Genomic DNA, 16,072 nt, shown 5'->3' with positions numbered 1-16,072 from the left:
TTTTCTCACCAACCATGTACCACAACAACTAGCTGCTGACATTGTTTAAAAGCTGAGAAAAAGCTCTTTTGTGTGATGTGATGCCTGTGTGATGAGTAGGCTACTTTGCGAGTAGTTCAACAGAGAAGAATGGGTGAATTTGGACGCACCCTAACCTTCAGGGAACGTTCAGGAACGTTCCGCAACCAAAGACTTAACTAAAACCATATGGGAATCATAAATTGTTAGCTGGGCGTGCGCTGTCATTTTCTCCACTGCATAAAAGTTCGTAAGACTACATTAAGAGAATAGCAATAATAAACAACAATGCCAATTCCATCAATAGCCTAATGAAAATAAATAAATACTATAGTAAATATATATATATATATATATATATATATATATATATATATATATATATATATATATATATATATATATATATATATATATATATATATATATATATAAAGAAAGAAGGAAAGTGTCTAATGCTCACACCATGCGCATCACAAACTGTGCGACATCATAATCATCTGAAAAAGCAACTGGCTGAGGGCACCGACATGGCCAGCAGTGGCATTGGATTCTGGAATAAGCAGTTAAAATCTAAATGGTGCTATACTCTTTTTGCCCATAAGATTATTGTTTTTGTTTATTGTTTTTGAGATTACTCTTTCCTCAGTTATCTTGAACACACCTCATTTATCTTACACACACAATATGTTTCATTTTTGACACCTTTATCAACAGTGCAGTCCTGGGAGAGTGGAGCAGCTCAGGATGTGACTTGAAGTCACAACTCTTAAGGGGGTGAAACACAGAGCTACTTTCTGAGCAATGATGCATAGGCAAAATGACAGGTGGATGTTGTTTGGGCACTTTCTCACTACAGTTATTGGACAAAAAACTGCAGTTACACCACATTTTTTCTGAAGTACAATGCAGACATGCAGTTTCATGTCCAAAATAGTGCATTATATAGTGCAATATATTTGCAATGCATTTTGTTCATGTCTAAAATACTGCATATGCAGCTGGATGCCAGATTCATTTGTCTGCATTGAGCCTGGGTTTCAGCCTCAGCCGTTAACCACCCCAACGGGATCCTGGCCTCAGCCCTCTCCGGGAGCATTCCTACGTTCCAAGTGTCCTATGTTCCCAGGGTCCTATGTTCCCAAGGTCCTATGTTCCCAGGGTCCTATGTTCCCAAGGTCCTACTGTATGTTCCTGAGGTCCTATGTTCCCAGGGTCCTATGTTCCCGGGGTCTTATGTTCCCAGGGTCCTATGCTGATGCGCGTTCCCACTAACTTTGTGAGGGCTTAGCACAGTGAAACTGTGAAGAGCATGAGCGCTCACTCGCACCCTTTCTGTGTCCTTTCCATAAGTCAGCATTTATGCAGACCCAAGGGAATTACTAACATTCATAATGTTGTTGGCTGAAGAGCTAAGTAAACCCTGGCATTGGCTCTGTTGAGAGACACTGGGAACATAGGAGCCTTTTTCATGTCCCCATTATCCAACATGTAAATCTGGGGAACATAGGGCCCTGCCTGAACATAGGGCCTTGGGAACATAGGGCCCTGCCTGAACATAGGACCTTGGGAACATAGGGCTCTGCCTGAACATAGGACCTTGGGAACATAGGGCCCTGCCTGAACATAGGGCCTTGGGAACATAGGGCCCTGCCTGAATATTGGGAACATAGGGATGACCTCGCCCTCTTCCATCCGGGTTATGGCCGTTTCCCAAACTACCTGGAATCCCCCGCTCTGCTGGGTCCTATCCAGCCTGAGTGGCCACCTCCATTCCATCTGTGTTACGATCAGGGGCGTTGCCAGCCGATTTTAGTAGCTAGTAGCTTTTAGTCACTAGCTTCAGCCCGGGGTAAATTGAGCTCAGCCCGAGTAGCCAACATTTTTTTATATAACTTTTTTATTTCGTCGTGCATTCTATCCCTCGTAGCGTGTTAGAACAAGAAATCCCAAACACTAAACTCTGACAAGGAGAAGCAGAACGGGCGGGGCGGGGCGGGGCTGGGCTGGGGGTGGGTGGAGAGCGGCAGAGGGTCGCTTTGCTTCGCGGTCTGGTCTGAGATCAGTGGATCTGTGCTCTCAAGTAACGTTACTGCTGTCAACTCACTGGGTGGTTTAGCGTCATAGGTTGCAGTACGTTGAGAAAGCAGACGTGACATGGCCAGCAAAAAAACAATTGAAACTGTTCGGCTTTTTCAAACAAAAGGCAAAGGGTAAGAATTCATGTTTGCAAACTGAAATATAAGCTTAGTCCTGTCCGACCAACTCCATAAAGGCCAGCTATTAGTGTTGTTATCTGATCGCTAGCTGGCTAGCAAGCTATCATTAGTAAACACTAAGCAGGAGTCAAAATTAACTTTTTGAAATGTGAATATCTACCATTCACTGACAAATGAAGTGGCGAAATTCACCCACCATTCAATAGGTAATCCGTATTTTCTGCCTGAACTCTACCAACTTCAATATTTCCAATTTTGTGTGGTGCAATTTTGAGCCTTGCTAGTAGGCTAAGCAAGCATTATAGGGGGGAGAACCGGCACAATTGTAACACTTTTTTATTTTTCCAATTCAAACTCGATTTACACAAAGACGATAGACTTGAGAGATGTGAAATTTGACCAGAACAGAGTCGTACATGCCTACTCCATGAAAGTTGAAACAGAATTTAAAAAATATGTTATAGTTTGTCAATAATTTAACTTAACAGCGACATGTACCTTTGTTACAACCTTGACACAGCCATAAAAAAGATAGATAGATAGATATACTTTATTGATCAATTCAAGGTCACAGTAGCATACAGACAACACCCACACACATTCAATAACAGCAAAAGAAGTAATTAAAAGTATATAATATAAAAAAACACAACTAAGCAATAAGGACTGTAGAAGATAAAGAATATACTAAATATACAAAATACAAATTATACTAAATAAAACTTAATCAAATCAATTCTAAAAAACAGTATCCACATAGTGGGTGAATAATCAATCAGGTGCGCTTGCAATGACTGAAGCTGAACCAGAGTAAAACATTGTGATATTCCCTTTGCCCTTCAGCATGTACATCTTTGCCCCTTTTTGTGGTTTGTAGACAAGGGCGAAGTAAAATACTGATAGTTATTTATATTATTTTATGATCTACATGATTACTAATAGCTAAACATATTTAGTAATTTGATTACATCATATTGATATTTAAATTATTAGGCTACACTTGTCTATATCATCACATTTGGTGTCTAAATCTAATTGAGTGCCTGTCACTTTAAGAGGAACGTGAATGCTGAAAAATAGTTTCGCAAGTGCAAGGATATGTGGATTCAATTCAGCATGTTTGCTATGTCATTAGATAAAATAAATGTTAAAAAAACTAACAAGTCAAAGAAAGTCATAGAAGTACGGAGCCCCGGATATGTCATGGGGAAAAAAAATTAAATAATAATAAGTTGTGGCCACGAAATAGCAATTCCCCCCCCCCCCCCCCCCCCCCCCTCATGCCTTCTACCCACACACCCATCACTGTTCCATTTCTTTGTTATTATTTGCATATGCCGCGCGCTGATAAAATCATATCTCGGGCACTTCTATTAAAGATCCGCTTTAACCCTCTCTGCTTCTATCTTTTGTAAAATGTCGCGTCGCAGAGGTGCGCTGACCCGAGGACCTGTGCCGAGATAGATGGACGGTCAGGAGCAACGCCGAGGCTGATGGAGAACCGGGACAAATGAAACACTTTTTAATGAAACGTAATTTACAAAGACATTGTAAAACACTGAAAGTTAATATTTTGTCACTAGCAACCTACATCTGTCCTCTGTCAAATACAGTTGCATTTACAGCTCTGAACAAAATCGTTCAAGAGTTATTTAAGGAGAAGTCGAACGTGCGTTATGTTTCATTCTTCCCTCCTGGCTGGGACGAATGAAACAGCATGGGGGACGAATGAAACATGCAGCTTAAATTATGTAAACTTCCCACAACTTCAATATTTGACAACATACCATGAATGGTACTTCAAGTATGTGTTATTTTAGATAGATTTCTGCTGGGCTATATGTCTTGGTTCATGTCTGTTAACAACTCATTGCCGTCATGGTGATGCGCGTATTTCGCGGTTATGGAAATAGCACTATGCCATTAATATAGCTAGAATAATGCATGTTTCGAATTATATAATGTTTCTATAGTACAAAATGTTATTTCACTCTGTTTTTATGTGGTTAAAGCCACCACACATCCAAATAAGTGCCCTTCATGACCCACAGGCCGTCAGTCTCCAATCTTTCTAAAACTGCTTTTCCATGTCTCGCCTGCATAAAATATAGTATAAACACAGATACGTGTGCATTGACTTATATAACTAGATGTACCGCATAGCGGTACAAAATATGACCGCCGCTCAGTCCTGTACATCCGTTCCGCGAAAATAAATCACACTTCAATTTGTCTCCATATTTTACTCCATCCCCCACTCTTGAAACTTTTGTGTATGCTTGTTTGGCATGCCTGAGTGTGTGTGTGCGGCTGCACAGAAAGTAGCCTACTGGTGCTGAAAAGGTGAATAGATTGTAGAATAGCCAAAGAAGATGTAGCATTGTTATAAAACCTTTAAAATCTCTAAACAATCACAAGTAGGGCAGTTAATCACAGTTCATCCATTGCAACTGGATTGATGAAAGGTCACTTACACCTGTAGGCTACATTGTATTTGGGAAAAGCAAAAGGTATCAGCATAATGTTATTTATTTATTTATTTATTGTTTGTGTATTTATAAACAAAAACATCTCTGTCAGTTCCATGCCGTTTTCAACAGCTATCAAAAACAAAGGTCATTTTTGGATGGATGGATTTTTTGTGAATGTTTCTTCTTCTACATAAGATTTTAGTCATCTTTAGTTCATGTAATACTTTATTGTCAATGCACAAATTAAGTAACAGTAGTCTGAAACGTTATTGTTAATGCACAAATTAAGTAACAGTAGCCTAGTCTGAAACGAAATGCTGTTTTACATCTAACCAGTGGTGCAAATAACTGACATGTCCAAATGGGCCTTGATGAAATGCGTCGCTAGACTGTTCATACACATTTTAACGGGCCAAAGTTGAAGAGCTTTTGTCTGTTATTGTTCGTGCAAATATAGGCTGATTCATGTTCCCTTGCATTGTGTAACTGAGGTCCATGGCTAGTCTGGCTTTCATCAGACCAAGCTCAATCTTTTAAGAAATCAAAAAATAAATAGCGGGCAGATCAGGCTGGGTTCACCCAGCCTAGTCCATAGGCACCCGATATTGTTTAATTTTCCGATTGAGATATACACGCTCTGGCTATTCTAAATGCAAAAATGCATCAGGGAGTTATGACAAAACGGTAACTAACAAACTAGATCCTAATAGAAAGCTGTTAGCTTCCCTAAGCTACAGGTAGGATTATAAGGTAGGCCTATTTACAACATAAATTGTCAATAGGCTATGCTGGCGACACAAATAAAATATCCTTGGGAAACCAATGGCTTACGCCTTACAGTATCAAGCGGACTTAAACTGCCATATCGTGGCGAAAAATTGTAATAACATTCAAGCAGCTCCATGAGTCAAGGAAAGCGCGAATGAAGTAGCCACTTCTAGATGGGACCCACTACACAGTAGCTTAAGGTGTGTTGCTAAAGCAGCCATAATGAAATGAAGGTGTCATTGTTTGGATACTTCACCCACACGTGCTTTTTAATTTCACAAGACTACAACTACCAAGCTGTAATCAAAGCACATCGATTCCCCTCTCACACCCTGCATGCACTTAAAACAAAATAAACAGGCGTCTCAGTCTCACGCATGTATAGGCAAAACTGTATCAGACCGGTGTAACGTTAGTAAATCTTCCATTGCACAGAATGATTTCGTAGCACGTGCAATAAATGACAGTCGAAAGATACAAACAGTGCTGCTATCAATTTGCTTGGTATAACCGCATTTATAGTTTTCTACAAATGCAATCAATCAAATGCCTCCATCACTCAACTAATGCTAATGGTAACATTACCTAGGTCCTTATTGATATTACAAGATTAACGTACCTGCAGTAAAAACCAAGCATGTCCGATAAACATCCTCAGATTTATTTCGGCTTCAAGAAGAAATGGGAATTACACTTCATGTGAACATCGTCCTATCCTTATTAGATGTCCGCTGCGGTAAATTACAGTCCTTGTAGGAAGCGTCCATTGTTTTTTCCAACCCACTTTTAACTTTCAACAAAATTACGTCTCACTGCAACGATGCGCCATCTAGTGGACAAACGACTACTTATCGCCAATACTGAAAATGCAGCCATGATGATGATGATGAATATTTATTTTGGCTTTCTTTTAATCCTACTGAATTTGTAATTATGTATCGGCCGTTCTAATACCGATAGTATGTGGGTGCCTGTGTGTGTGCATGTGTATATGTGTGCACCGCCATTTACAGGCCAATGAGTGTACAGTCACTAAATGTACACATAACCTAATTTTTTTAGACCCCCCATGGATGAAATTCTACGAAACTTGGCATATCCCCAGAGAATGCCAGGTCAATCATACACATAAAATTTGGTGCAGTTCTGAACATCTTAACTGAAGATAGGGGCAATTAAAGCAGAATAATATTGCATTTTCATTTTTTACCGGGGGGTGGGGGTGCAAATCACAAATGAGTGATTATGAGCCAGGTTGATGTGGGCCCTTGAGACCAACATACCATAAAAGATTCTTCATCCTCAGTGCCACGGTTCAGGTAGTTATTTAGAAAAAACTGATTTTTTTTTTTGCGGTTCGGGGGGGGTTGGTGGTGGTCCCCGGGGACGAAATGAAATTTTTCCGTAAAAGTCTAGTGGGGCTACATACCCACCAAATTTCATGTACCCCGGTGGTTCGGTGTCCCGGGTATCAATGACCAAAAATTCAGGGAGTAGATGACGGGAAAAATTCTTGAATTATGTGCATGTGTGCGTGTACAAATTTATGTTTATGTGTGTGGGTGTGTGTGTGTGTGTGTGTATGTGCGTGCTTGTGTGTTTGCCTGCGTATGTGTGTTTGTGCATGTGCATGCATGCGTACATATGTCTACTGTGTGAGTATGTGTCATACGTATGATTACTGTAAATGTATGTGTGTGCGTGTGTATCTGTTTATGCACATGTGTGCACATGGAATGGGTTAACATGACCCCTGGAGGCAAACATACGGAAAAAATTGGTCATCCTAGGCCCTACAGTTCTCAAGATATTCACAGAGAACTGTGTCTGCCCTACCCTCCTTTCGGGGGTCCAGTCCAGCGGGGGGGCTACAGATCAAAACGAAGAATGATGGTTCCATGCTATCCATGTGGGGGTACATGCCCACCAAGTTTTGTGTACCCCGGTCTTTCAGTGTCCCGGGAATCCTTGTTGGTGTACGTCACTAAATGTACACATAAATGATTTTATTGTAAGGCCCCCCATGAACGAAAGTACACAAAACTTGGCATGCATTCGGAGGGTGTCATAATGATCCTACACTTTTAATTTCGTGCAGTTTTGACCTTGTCAGCCAGAGATATTGTGATGAAAACACCTAATTTTTTGCTTTTTAATTTTTAACTAGGTGGCGCTATACATGAAATAAGTGGTAATGGGATGGGTTGACATGCCCCCTTAAGACCAACATACATAAAAAAGGTGGACCTCCTAGGCCCTACGGTTATTGAGATATTCACAGAAAACTGTCTCCGGCCACCTACAGGCCAGTTGGTGTATAGTAACATAAATTAATTTATTGTGTGGCCCCCCATGAACGTAATTCCACAAAACTTGGCGTGCATACAGAGGGTGTCATAATGATCCTACAATTCCAATTTCGTGCAGTTTTGACTATGTTAGGTCACAGATACCTTCAATTACAACACCTCATTTTTACTTTTTTGTGTTTAACTAGGTGGCGCTATACATGAAATGAGTGGTTATGGAATGGGTTGACATGGCCCCTTGAGATCAACATACGAAAAAAAAAATGGTCCTCCTAAACCCTACGGTTTTCGAGATATTCACAGAAAACTGTGTCTGCCCTACCCTCCTTTCGGGGGTCCAGTCCAGCGGGGGGGCTACAGATCAAAACGAAAAACGATGGTTCCATGCTATCCATGTGGGGTTACATGCCCACCAAGTTCCGTGTACCCCGGTCTTTCAGTGTCCCGGGAATCATTGACGGAAATTTGGGCATGCGAAAAAGAAAAAAAAGAAAAAAAAAATCTGACTAAACCTATATGACCGCCGCTTCGCTGCACGGCGGTCATAATAAATGGGGTTTACTGCCTGGTCGGTACAAATGAAATAGGTGTTTCAATCGTCCCCCCATAGACATTTAGCATTATAGGCTGTTTTGCATCCATTACAAACAAACATGCAATGTGAACGTCTGGGATTGGGGAGAGCACTAAATGCTCAAATGCTCTGAATAAGCATGAAGTCAAACCCAAGGGCGTAGGTTTGGTCTCAGCTTTGGTAGGGACACATCCACAACTCCTGTTATCACGATACCAACATTATTGTTTCAATACCAATAGCAAGTGAAGATTAAAGATTAAAATTTGATTTGTGTGATTTGTGAGATCATTCACATCAGTGGTAATCATAGAATTTGATTGACCCTCCACACACACACACACACACATAGAAAGTGATGGTTGTCATAGGTTTCTTTTTCATATTTTGGAATTCATATAAACTATAAATTTATATTGATAATTATTTATAGTATTTTATGATCTACATGATTACTAATAGCTAAACATATTTAGTAATTTGATTACATCATATTGATATTTAAATTATTAGACTACACTTGTCTATATCATCACATTTGGTGTGTAAATCTAATTGAGTGCCTGTCACTTTAAGAGGAACGTGAATGCTGAAAAATAGTTAGGGATATGTGGATTCAATTCAGCATGTTTGCTATGTCATTAGATAAAATAAATGTTAAAAAAACTAACAAGTCAAAGGAAATCTTTCTGGGATGAGATCATAGAAGAGATAAGTGTCTCGCAATGCTCATTTATGAGTATGGAAATGCACCAGTTTATCTTTTATTTCTTTGCATTGTGCAGGCTACATTCACAAATACATTAGCCTACATAAACAGAATATAGGAACAGGAAAATGTCTCGGATCCATTGTTTGCAACAGTCCAACAGTCAGTGATGGTGACTTATGTGACTGTCCGTGCGGCACACCCTTATTCAACATGACATGGTTGAAAGATTACAGAAGCTAGCTTAGCTGTGACAATATCATGGGTAATATCCTAACAGCTAATGCTATTTTACACAGTAAAATACGCATTTGAAAGCCTGGTCACCAGTTGCCAGTTTGTATGGCTAATTATTTTGCCTAAACTGCAATGAAAAAGCTTCCTATTTTGGGGTGGCAAAGCTGATCTACAAACCACAAAAAGGGGCAAAGATGTACATGCTGAAGGGCAAAGGGAATATCACAATGTTTTACTCTGGCCTTTTTTGGGATAGGCTATGTATTGGCAGACAGCCCTAACTTACCGTTGTCATTAACACACCCGCTCGCTTGACTGCCGGTGCAAACAAGTACAATAGCCTTTTGACACTTTCCGTGCGTGTAGGCCTACTGTAGCGTGCATGTCAGATAACCCTTCCCCCTCCCCCTCTGTTTTTCAGCAAATCATATGACAACGTTTTTTGTACTGTTGTGCTGGCTGTCGGAATGATCAGCAGCACAAATAAGTTCGCTAAAATATTGGTGGGGACAGTTCTTGCTGCAGAGGACACTTGCTGCTATCAACACCCGTAAGGCAACAGGTCCAGACAACATTCCAGGTCGTGCGCTGAAGGACTGCGCAGGGGAGCTTAAGGATGTCTTCACAGACATTTTTAACACTTCCCTGAAGCAAGCCATCGTCCCATCATGTTTCAAAGCTGCCACCATCATACCTGTGCCGAAGAAAACTGCTCCATCCTGCTTCAATGACTACCGCCCTGTGGCACTGACACCCATCATCATGAAGTGCTTTGAGCGGCTTGTCATGTCACATATCAAATCCATTCTCCCCCCCACCCTGGACCCCTTCCAGTTTGCATACCGAGACAAGCGGTCTACAGAGGATGCAATCTGCTCTGCCCTCCACCCAGCCCTCACCCACCTGGAAAAAAGAGACTCATATGTGAGATTGCTGTTTATAGACTTCAGTTCTGCATTCAACACCATAATACCACAACAACTCATCAGCAAACTTGACAAACTGGGACTCAGCACCTACCTCTGCAACTGGCTACTGGACTTCCTCTGTCAGAGGCCTCAAGTAGTACGTGTTGGCAACAATACCTCAAGCAGCATCACACTGAGCACAGGGGCCCCCCAAGGCTGCGTGCTCAGTCCGCTGCTCTTCACCCTGCTGACGCATGACTGCACTGCAACCTACAGCAACAATCACATAGTGAAATTTGCTGACGACACAACTCTGGTGGGTCTCATCACCAAGGGCGACGAGACCCAATACAGGTTGGAGGTCGACCATCTGACCACGTGGTGCAGGGACAACAACCTCCTGCTGAACGTCAGCAAGACCAAAGAGATTGTTGTTGACTTCCGGAGAGGTCACACCCAACACCTGCCACTGACCATCGACGGTGCTGTGGTGGAGAGAGCGAGCAGCACCAAATTCCTGGGGGTGCACATCAGCGAAGACCTCTCCTGGACCACCAACACTGCATCACTGGCGAAGAGAGCTCAGCGCCGCCTGTACTTCCTGCGGAAACTCAGGCGAGCAAGTGCTCCACCAGCCATCATGACCACATTCTACCGAGGCACCATTGAGAGCATCCTCTCCAGCTGTATCGCTGTGTGGGGCGGAAGCTGCACTGAATACAACAGGAAAGCCCTGCAGCGCATAGTGAACACAGCTGGAAGGATTATTGGTGCTTCACTCCCCTCCCTGAAGGACATTTACACCACCCACCTCACCCGCAAGGCGACCAAAATTGTGAGTGATGCAAGTCACCCCGCTCACAATCTGTTCGATCTACTGCCCTCTGGGAAGAGGTACAGAAGCCTGCGCTCCCGCACTACCAGACTCACCAACAGCTTCATACACCAAGCTGTAAGGATGCTGAACTCTCTCCCTCCTCTCCCCCCTCCACCCTCAGCTACATAACATCCTGGACATTGGACCCACAATGGCCGCGTGCACTACTCCACTTGCACACTTGCACACTTGTACACTTTACAACTTGTTGTTGTTGTCCTGAAAACACAACACATCTGCTGCTCTTACATAACTTGCACCACTATGTCACTTTCTTTCTTACTTAGGTCAAACAGAACTACACAAGCCTTTTATTGGCCTGACTTTGCACTAGTATTTTATTGACTGTCTATGCACAATTTCAACCAAATTTTGCTGCTCTTATTTTTTTTTCATTATTATATGTGCCCTCTTATTTACTTACTTTTTTGTTTACTTGAATGTTATGTTTGTCTGTGGACTTAAATTGGTAAAATATGTCTTGTCTTCACCGTGGGATAGTGAGAAACGTAATTTCGATCTCTTTGTATGTCTGGAACATGTGAAGAAATTGACAATAAAGCTGACTTTGACTTTGACTTTGACTTTTCTGTCATCTTAAAATATTGATTAGGACTAGTCCTTAGCGTCCCACCCTAAATCTACGCCCATGGGACTATGTCATTCACCCACCCTACAAATTCAGTGCATGTGAGGTCTGTCTCATATTTCATGTAGCCAAAAGCCTTGCCTAACAATCTGTACTACTTCAAGTATCAAAACTGTAGTTTTGGAGGAATTATTTGTAGTTCATATGCAGGAAATGTAATATTTGGACATGAAAAAACTACATTGAAGTATAGTACTGCATTTGACTGCAATTTACTGCAGAAATTCAATATTTTGGACATGGAGTTGTTTTTTTGTAAGGGTATTCTTACAAAAGACAAAGAGTCAGTTGATTCCAGTTCATTTTATTTCTGCTGTCAAGTTTTTATTTCACAGTCCATCATTTCATCATTTCAGTCACACTCCCACATTCATCATTCTCACATTTTCCATACAAGGCATCAGGTACTCCAGAGAAGTCTTTTCTGGAGACCATCATAGAGTATGCAACATGTGTCCATCTGAACAAGATCCTGTCCTGCATTTCAGGTAACCTTTTCATCTCTCATTTTCCATCTTACTTATAAACTTAAACTGGGGTATTTTTTGTAGTTTTACATGTTTGTAAAATGTTGTGCTTTCTGTGAGCAATTGTCTGCATATATACTGTATCACTCGAAAAAGGATAAAAATGTGACATTTGTGAAATTTGTATGTGCAATGTAGCATTTAACATAGTGCTTTTTAAGTGAAGTTCTACATAATAATGAATTATTCGCCTTGTTAGATATTGCTACTACATAGCTGTTCCTTTGGTCCATCAGTGTAAGTCATTTGCACTAGCAAAAAACCCATCCCTTCAGCCTACAATCAAAACACGAAATTTAATCTCCATCTCACCGATAACTGAATTCAACTAACTTTAATTTGAACACATCTCTTTTATTTAGTTGGATCTGAAGGTCTTATGTGAGATCTCGCCTCTCCCCCACTCTATATTGCATAGCATCGGACAGGCACCACTAGAGCATAGTTTCTGCACCTGACTTCATAATGGCAACAAAGGGCATTTTGGGGGTGAAATGATATCTACATAATACCTCTGTAAAGCCAGGACTGAGGGAAACACCAGACCCTTGTGTACTCAAAAATGTAGTTCTGTATTTATACTACTTGTGAGGTTAAATGCAACAAAGGCTGCTTATCTTTAAATGCTTGATGGTGGTTTTGAGTCTTACATTAAAATGAAGTCGCTAGCTACCACTTCCTTTTAAATGTAAATGGCATGTGACCATATCCTGATTGTACTTTATAGGGAATTCCAATTTCCATATACCATATCCATATTCCAATTTCCATATTTCCACATATAAGAAATAATCACTAGTTATATCTTAACTAAATTACAGGGAAGCTATGTTACTGCCGAATTGGTTTAAAACCTTCATTTAAAGGACACAATATGGTCTGATGTTGGCCTCATAGTCTGGGTAATACTACCTGGTAAGATAGTACCAGCCTTCTGAACCTGCCGTGAGGAGCACCTCCAAAAGATGTTAAAACTGAGCGCCAGTGAGAGACAGTCACAGAGCCGTGTGGCGGTCTGCTTAGATCTCCCCCTGTCACAATCAGGTGGTGGTGGAGGGGCCCGTCTCGGTTCAGGCTCACCTGGGCTGCTGCTGTCAGGCAGCGGGGGGCGCCCGGCGTCACTGTCAGTTCTCCTTGACCGCCTGGTGGTCGCCCACTGCCCCCAGGCCGAGCTGTCACTGTCAGGAGGCCGGGAGAGCCTCTTTTCAGTGTCAGCGGCCCTCGCCGTTGCCGGCGTCCAGCAGCTGCCGTCAGTGTCAGCATCAGCTGGAGGGGCCCTGCAGAGCGTTGGACCACTCTCAGCTGTGCTTGGACTTTCAGCGGGGCACCTTCTGTGCTCACGGCTGTCTGTGGTCCTCCTCCTGCCTGACCTCCCTAACATGCCTGACCTGAGCCTGACCCAACCCCTGTTCCAGGCCCAGATCCATGGGGACCTGAGCCTGAGCCTGACCCTGCTGGAGGAGGTGGGGGTGCTGGTGCTGGTGCTGCTGCACCCGCTGCTGGAGGAGCTGGTGCACGTGCTGTTGCCGCCGCTGGCCCACGGTGTCGTGCTGGTGCACCTGCTCCTGCCGCTGGGCTACACCACGCTCACCGTGAGTGTGACCTTGGCCTTGATGGCTGCCGTGGTCTGCGCCATGGTTGTGACTGTGACCATGATGGCTGCCGTGGTCTATGCCATGGTTGTGACCGTGACCATGATGGCTGCCATGGTCTGCGCCATGATCATTGTTGGGTACACTGTGGTTGTAACTAGGGTCACATTCGTCTAGTGTTGCTTCACTCTGCAAAGACGAGAAATAACCTATAAGCATGACATATTTGTTTGTTGATTCTTGGAAGCCATTTAATAAACAATTTAACAGATTAATTGAAAATCGACCATCAGGATCTACCTCCAAATAACATTTTCCACAGGTCGAATTGCAGTATGTCTGTCTTATTGCGTGCTCAATGTATGGTGTTGACAGTATAGAATATGGAAGGGATACGTGGTGTGTAAGAAGTCCACATCTGTAGGAAGAATAGACAACAAAATTAGTATTACATGAAATATTGCATGCAAAGACTCAAGTTAACATTAGATATTGTAAGATATTGTAGTGTACTTTCCATTAATAGTTTACAGGTATATCTGGCAATTGACTACCCATTGATTCTCACCGTGTGCAATAAACAGCAACAAACATACACACACACGCACACGCACACACACACACACACACACACACACACACACACAATGAAAAGCACATCTGAAAACAAAATGGTTCTAACCTGTCATAGATCAAGAAGTCATCCTTTTCCCCATTTAGGAGCTTCCAAACGTCTTGCCGGTCGTACGGACTTTGGCCATAAAGGGGGATGTGTTCCGGTAGCTGCTCCGCCAGCTTGTTGTGCAGTCTGCGTGCATGCTCTGCCTTGTCATTCACCACCATGTAGGAGATGTTCCTCAGGCCCTGCTCCTCCAGCTTCAGGCGCAGCCCGTCCAATCTGCCCAAGCAAACACATGGGGCATTAAAGCTGCAGTTGGCAAATCTGACAGATTGAGGGGACTTTTGAATAACTCTCATGCCCCTCCCCCACAACCACCGAGCACCCTCTCATCGAGTTTGTGCTCGTCAGTGCGCACCAGACTGCACCAGACTGTGATTGACAGTCAGATCTCACACAGCCCTGCTCTGATTGGACTCGAAGAACCGGGAGTTGTAGATTTTTGCAAAACAAATAACAGGCTCTAGGTGGAGGTGGAAGTGCGGGTTTTTTTCTAAAACCGGCTGATTTATGTTGTTCTGTCAGAGTATAGTGTCGGTTTCAGTGAATATGATCAAAAAAATCTTGCCAACTGCAGCTTTAAGACCAAATACCCGCACGGTTGGCTTTTACACATGGGGCATTAAGACCAAATACCCACACGGTTGGCTTTTACACATACTGCGCCATTATTTAAAACAAGGCAAAGTCCTCGTGCAGTAAACATAGCTTTCATGATGTGGCATGTGAGAACACTGAGCTGACTCATTAGATTTTGCCTGTGGTCTTAAATTAGCAAATAGATTTTGCCTGTGGTCTTAAATTAGCAAATAGATTTTGCTTAGCTATTAGATTAGCTTTTAGTTAGACTTAAGACGTTGCACTTTTGCCACCTTTCAAATTAGGGCCCACTGTGTAGAGTGAATTGATGAGTACATACTTGGACGCCTGCACAAGGCAGAAAGATCAGCTGGCCTGAAAGAGCGCCACCACCGTCACCCTGCCCATGGACTCCTTCATGGGCTCCAGCTCCCCGATCGTCCAGCGAGGCGCCGGCTTGCAGCGGGTGCCCCCTGAGCTGCCTGTCTCTCCGCCGCTCCCAGGGAGCAGGCAGAGAGACAGTGCCAGGACCAGCCCCTTCCACATGGCCTCCGCTCTCTCTGGTCGTGCTCCTGGATGGACACACACACACACACACACACACACACACACACACACACACACACACACACATACACACACACAAAAACAGACAGGAAGGTGGGGAGGGGGTGGTGGGGATTAGGGCAGGGTTGCAGCATAATTTTAGCATGCAGGAAGGCAAAACAATACTTGATCTCTACAAACACATCTCTACGAACTAGAAATGGTGAAACAGTTTGGCATTTGAATGTGCTAAAATTTGTAAACAACAAATGAAATGGTTTTGATTTAGGAAAGGGATTGTGCAACATAATGGCATGCAGGAACATGCACATAGATAAGTGCGTAGTTTGTCTTGGCACAGGCATCATTCAACAGTCATCATTCTAATCAGACTTTAGATGTGCACAAAA

General features: G+C 42.7%; 1 protein-coding gene across 1 annotated transcript; it reads right to left on the bottom strand.

Annotated features, from left to right (window-relative positions):
- Window positions 1–13,301: 13,301 nt before the first annotated feature.
- LOC121689334 (selenoprotein Pa-like) lies at window positions 13,302–15,705 on the bottom strand. The gene is made up of 4 exons (XM_042069060.1): window positions 15,457–15,705; window positions 14,541–14,756; window positions 14,159–14,276; window positions 13,302–14,047 (listed from the first exon to the last, which is right to left on the bottom strand). Exons 1-4 carry the CDS (start codon window positions 15,660–15,662, stop codon window positions 13,604–13,606), a joined length of 984 nt encoding a protein of 327 aa, XP_041924994.1. The 5' UTR covers window positions 15,663–15,705; the 3' UTR covers window positions 13,302–13,603.
- Between the last annotated feature and the right edge of the window lie 367 nt (window positions 15,706–16,072).

Source organism: Alosa sapidissima, chromosome 18 (genome assembly GCF_018492685.1).
Source record: "Alosa sapidissima isolate fAloSap1 chromosome 18, fAloSap1.pri, whole genome shotgun sequence".
NCBI classification, from domain to species: Eukaryota; Metazoa; Chordata; class Actinopteri; order Clupeiformes; family Clupeidae; genus Alosa; species Alosa sapidissima.
This window is presented reverse-complemented; position numbering and strand designations above follow the sequence as displayed.